At 28.0% G+C, this 6,320-nt stretch overlaps 1 protein-coding gene and 1 long non-coding RNA gene across 2 annotated transcripts; both read right to left on the bottom strand.

The window, feature by feature from the left end:
- Window positions 1-535: 535 nt before the first annotated feature.
- LOC146905692 (uncharacterized) lies at window positions 536-1,373 on the bottom strand. Its single transcript, XR_015019791.1, has 2 exons — window positions 849-1,373; window positions 536-765 (listed from the first exon to the last, which is right to left on the bottom strand). It is a non-coding gene; the product is annotated as an uncharacterized LOC146905692 (long non-coding RNA).
- Window positions 1,374-3,126: 1,753 nt separating this feature from the next.
- LOC146905691 (uncharacterized) lies at window positions 3,127-4,085 on the bottom strand. Its single transcript, XM_085728609.1, has 3 exons — window positions 3,963-4,085; window positions 3,513-3,863; window positions 3,127-3,402 (listed from the first exon to the last, which is right to left on the bottom strand). The coding sequence occupies exons 1-3, from the start codon at window positions 4,083-4,085 to the stop codon at window positions 3,127-3,129; spliced, it is 750 nt and encodes a 249-aa protein (XP_085584735.1).
- Window positions 4,086-6,320: the final 2,235 nt, after the last annotated feature.

The following is a 6,320-nucleotide window of genomic DNA, read 5'->3' as shown; positions in this document are numbered from 1 at the left end:
ATTTCTGGTTCATATTTAGTGACGGATTTATATGATTAGGGACGGATTGTATCCGTGTCAATTAGGGACGGAAACCAAAATCCCTCACAAAAATTTAGCAAGGCCAATATTCTTAAGGGATTACCGGTCGTCACTAAATCCCTCACTAAATTCGTTAGTGAGGGAATTATGGTAGTTTAGTGACGGATTGCTACCCTCTCTAAAATTGATTTTTCTAGTAGTGGATTAAGTCGTAAATAAAAACATAACATTAGAAAGTTATAATAAAATAATTGCGTAAATAATAATGGGCCGAAATTGAAAGGCCATATATTTGCAGGTGATATCCAATTTATAATGAAGATTAGGAAAATGAGTAGGTAGAAATAAAACATTCTGATGAACATTAATTAAAAGATTTCATACATTAGTAGAAAATATATAAATAACTAAAATAAAAATAGACTCTGAACAAAATTATAAAAAATTAGACAGTAGTTTAAATACTTAGATATGAACAAATCGAAATCCTAACTAAATTTTAAACACATGACACTTATGGAAAAGATCTTAAATATGAAATTTGAACCGGATATGATCTCCTTCATTGATTCCATTTTTGAAACAAAAGTAATTCCAGTTTGTGCCAATCATAACTTGAACACAATTGTTATTCATTGATTTGATCAATTCGAATAATTGTTGGTGGCCATCGTCTCCGCATAGAATGATGGAGTTAGAAGGAATATTTTGCCTCATATAACTATTCATTGAAGTTGGTAATATCTGCAAAAATAAAGAAATAAGTAATAGAATTAAAAATTATAAGTTAAATGTTTTTGTGAATCAATGAAAATGAAATTACTCACCAAATCATCATATTTGACTGTATCTGCATCAATTGTTATATCAAAAAATATAGTTGTTGATGGGTCTTCACTTCTGCTATGGAATGATGGAATTGTAGACGTTGATTCTATTGTTAAGAAATTTTTCACTTGGAATAAATCATTGCCAAAATAATAAATCACTAATCTCGAATTATTAGGAATTTTATAGAATTCTTTAAGGTCACTTAATCCTGTAGTTATGAGCGGGTATATTAAATCCTTATTATACTTTAAGATATGAATGTGACCTTCTTTGTTCAATACCTTCAAGTTTTCTCCTAATTCATGGTGGTAAGTAACGACAAAAATTTGTTCCATTTCTCCATATTTTTAAAAAAACAAAGAAAATTAATACAATACTTCAATTAGTATTTGAAAATAAAACTTAAGTTAGTATACAAATTGCCTGATTGGATAGTTGAATAATTTCTAGTTTGGCCAGTGGTTTAGATTGAATTTGCTTCTTCATTGCTTCCATATCCATATGATAAAATAATTTAAGTGTATGATAATTGTTATTGATATTTATAGACCGATTTGATAGAAATTATACTATTACTTAATTTATTTAACATTATTATATGATTTGACTAATCAATGTATACTTTATATGTACACTTTTTCAGAGTTTCCTTACACTTATTTATTTTTTATATAATAAATGATAATTGATTAATATAGATTTGTTGTTATATGCACGTGAATGACTTATAAGATGCATTTTTGAAACCAAGTTATATATTATTTTGAATTGAATACCAATGTATTTTATTGAACAACCAAGTATGATAAGTTGTACAGGTGGTACGTAACTTATATAGGAAGAGGAAACTGTAATTTGTCAAATTTTATATTGTTTATTAAAAAATTAAATTTGAAAAAAGAATAAGTAGTTGAATGATAATTTAATTAAGAGTAAATGAACACTTTCTTAGCAACAATGACTGAAATAAATGTGTAGTTCACTAATACATAGTTCATATAGTTGAAATATTTCAAATACACATAACTTGAATACAAATAACATGAAAAAAGAAATAGGTAGAGATAGCAAAACCGATTGATATTTAATAGAACACACAGTATATATAGGCAAACATCACAAATAGTGGCTGAACTGAGGTGAAGAGTTCATCAATGAAGTTTGTAAACATTGCATTTGTCTATAGGATTGTCAATGAAAAATTTAAATTGGATGTTATCGCCTGCTTTTATTTTGTTTTTAGAACAAAATATGTTCCATCCCATTCCAGACTTAGTAGTTAGTAGGACAATTCCATTTAAATTGACGACATCGAATTCCATAGTTTCTCCATTGTCACCACAAAGCCGAATGAACTCTAAGATGCAGTTATCTTTAACATAAATTCCTAGTTCTTCTGGTAAAGTCTGAGATAGGGAAAATGGTTAATATAATATTAGAACAAATATAAAATAAAATTAAGATATATATTGGAAAAATTTAGAACAAAAGTTATTGAAAATAAAATCACTTAACTATTTCCTCAGATTTAATAGTTTCTTCAGAGATTGTTATATCGAAGAAGAATGTAGATGTTGGATTAGTGGATCTGCTATGGAATGAATCAATTATGTTAATAGGGTCTATAAGTTTGAATGATTTCAGTTTCAAGAGACATGCACCTTGAAATGATAAGATGATTTCAACATTGTCAGGGAACTTATAGAAATCCTTGATTTGTTCCCATCCTTTTGTTATAAGTGGATTGACGTAATCTTTGTTGAATTTGATGAAATGATATTTTCCAGTTTCATTCCAGATAACCCATCTTTCATTCACATAATCATAGTAACTTGCTATAAAATCAGGATCAATTTCTGCATAATTCTATATAATTTAAGAAAGTGGGAGAAGTTAATGTGTAAACAAAATAGAATTTGATAACTTTTACATATGCAATTGGTTCTCGTTGAAGGATTGTTTTCTCTGTTGTCATGTTGTTGAACAATAACGTTTGCTAAGCTGTATAGTTGGTAGTACTTATTTATAGGAAGAGGAATTTTAATTATGAAGTGTTATATTTATTATAAATTTACACGGTGGAATATATTTCTGGCGGTATATGCACATAAAAAAAACTAACGAATATGCTACTTCTAATTTGTTTTGAATTCGATAATTTATTAATACAGAAGTAGAATATTTTTCAAATTTTGAATAAATAAATGATACTTAATTATATAATTTATAAATGACACAAATTATGTAAATAAAGATTAGATGGAAATAGGAGTTTTATTCAAGATCATATCTTCGAGAAAGTTTCATTACAAAAACGATGTTTTTTGCCATCACAACGTCACATTTGAATTCTAAATGAGTTCCAGGACGTATGCGATTATTTGAGCAGAATCTTTTCCATCTATTTCCAATAATACCAATTTTCGTATTGCTTTCTGGATCATCTTTGAATATCAATTTGCATATTGTTACAGTATTTGATGGTCCGGATAGTCTGAGATATTCATGGTTTTTAAGTTGGAGAAAGTTGCCAAGATCTGGTTGTAAAATCTGAAAATTGGTAAATATGATAGTAAATAAATGAATAGGTATTTATGATTGAAAATCCATAATTTAAGAAATGAATTAAAATAATAACATATAAAGAAGAAAACTCATACCAATTTGGAATTCATTGGATATATGTCTGGAATTGTGAGATGGAATTCAAGATCTCGATTAATGCATGTAGTCAACCTATGATAACGTGGATATTCGTTTTTTGGCGTAGAACCATTGAAAATTTTAATTTGGAAATGACTATTGTCTAAATATGTGAAAGACATAAGTGGATTCAACGTGACATGATAAAAATCTCTGAATTTGTGCCAACCATGAGTAAGCATTGGCATAGTGATATAGTTGTTAAACTCAACTCGATGACAATTTCCATAATCATCTTTTAACATCCAATGTTCTTCGAGTTCATGGTAATGTTCTGCAACAAATAATGGATCTAATTCGCAAATGATCTTCAATGTAAATAAAATTATGTTAATTATTAGTTAATAAAAGAATATTAATATATAAATCAAATAACATAAACTTCGAAGAAGTTAATAAATATATACTTCTGTGCAAACATCCATGAAATAAGGTCTATTGGACTCAAATGTGATCAATGGAGTTCTGCTACTCTGTCCCCTTCTTTGGTTTGAAGGTAATTCACTCCTGGATGAAGAACTTGACTCCATTCTTAGTGGATTCTAAAGTAAATTTTTCACAGATTAAATAGTATATAGTAAGTGGTTTTCAATGAAAAACTGGAATGACAATGGTATATTTGTTTAGTGTGGAAGTTGTATTTCATTTATAGGAAGGAATTATAGGGAAAAAGTATAAATTAATTGAGTGTAATATTGAATCTTTGTATTAAGATATGAATATTTTGTAGCTTATAGTTATATATTAGTTTTTTATAAAAGAGAAATTTTTTCAAAGTACAATGGAATAGAGATTCCTGACATGAGTTTACCATTCAACTGCTATTAGTGTTCTACATTGGCATAGAGTTTTATTTGATTGATTAGACTATTCAGTAGCTATATAATTTTGTATTTCAAGCATGTGAAATATATTTGTTATTTAAAGGCAGATCAATATATGTCAAGTTTATCTTCAAAAAGTAAGTGATATTAACAAAACAGGAACGTCTAAATGAACTTTGATATCAATCCAATATTGTGGACTTGTAAGTTTACAAAAAATTGGGCTAATGGAAATGGGGTTATGGTAAGTTTATTTTTAACGTGAATATGTATTAATTATATAAGTTTATTTAATTTAATTTATTAATACTAAGTTGATTTCATTCTTTGTAGCATCTTCCTAAACATGTATCTGAACAACTTGACATGAATGAGCAAAATAGTTTAACTCTTATAGATGAAGAAACAGATAAGACATACCAATGTGAGATTTTGAGAGATAGAAGAAATGGAAGTCTTATGTACCTTGCTGAAGGATGGTATGAATATCTTGCTTCAAAGGAAATAGCTGTTGGATTTCTTTTATTGTTTAACTTTGAAATTCCAACACGTAGGTTGTATGTATGCCCTCTTGAGTAATTATAAATATTATTATAAAGATTAATGCTGAATTTCGAACAGATATAGTGAAGGAATGTTGACTGAATTTATTTGTTAATTGTTACAGCTTGGCATTAGTTTTCTTTCTCAGACATGCATTTATAAGATATAGTGGAGTAGATAAGAATAAAGTTTGACATAACTTATCAAACAATAAAGTAAAATTTATCAGAATGCTAAATTGTTTTGGACAATGTAATGCATTGAAATTGAAAGATGTTAGGCACTGAATATGTTATATTATAGGATAGATAACTTTCCATATGTCATATATCATTGGAGGAGTAGAAAAGCAAATTCAATAGTTAAAGACAAATGCAAACATAAATGTATTACATCATTTATTAAGAAACCACACTTATGCTAAGCTAAGATTGAACACATGACACTTAAAAAAAAGATCTTGAACGACAAATTTAAACCGGATCTGACATCTGTCTTGCAGTCCATTCTTGAAACAGAAATGATCCCAATTTCCTCCAATTCTAGTCTCAACATAGTTGTTTTTCAGAATCCGGAAAAGTTGTTTTTGTCCATCGTCTCCGCATAAAGTAATGTAGTTATCAGTATTTTTTCGGTAATATAATTATTCAGAGCAGGTGGTAAAATCTGTAAAATAGATAAGAAATTGTTGTTAAAAAGTTGAAAATAGCAATGGAGTTTGTTTAGAATGGTAAATGAGATATAATATAATGTGCTTACGAAATAACCATCTATGTTTGTGTTGGTAGGTAGTGTGAAATCATAAATGAAAGATTTTGAATGATCTGTATTTCTGCTATGGAAAGAAGGAATAGCAGATGTTGAATCTATTAGTGTGAAACTTTTAATTCGAAATAGATCATTGCCAAAATATGACAGCACTATTTTGACATTGTCTTGAATGTTATAGAATGCCTTAAGCTCATTCAAACATATGGTTATAAGTGGATAGATCAAATCTTTGTTGTATTTTAGGATATGACATTTACCATCGTTGTTGCAAACATTCAAATGTTCTCTTAATTCATGATGGTAAGTAACTATAAAGATAGGTTCCATTTCTGCATAGTTCTTAAAAAAGGAAAAATAGTTATTGAATGATGAGTTATAATTTGAAAAAGCATAGGGAAATAATTTTATAAAATACCTGAAAAGATAGTTGGACAATTTCAAGGTGAGCTTATGGCTTAGTCTGAAGCACTTTCTTAATTTCCTCCATATTCATCTCTATGAGCATATAAGTGTTTGATAGTATTATTTGTATTTATAGACAGATGACGTGGGTATTTTTATGATTATTTTTAATATAGACAGGTACTATATGGTATATTGTTTTATATTTGAAGTGTGAAGCATAAA

Source organism: Medicago sativa, chromosome 7 (assembly GCF_051527215.1).
Source record: "Medicago sativa cultivar Bolivia chromosome 7, Bolivia_mono, whole genome shotgun sequence".
NCBI lineage: Eukaryota > Viridiplantae > Streptophyta > Magnoliopsida > Fabales > Fabaceae > Medicago > Medicago sativa.
Note: the sequence above shows the minus strand (reverse complement) of the source record. Positions and strands in the feature narration are given on the sequence as shown.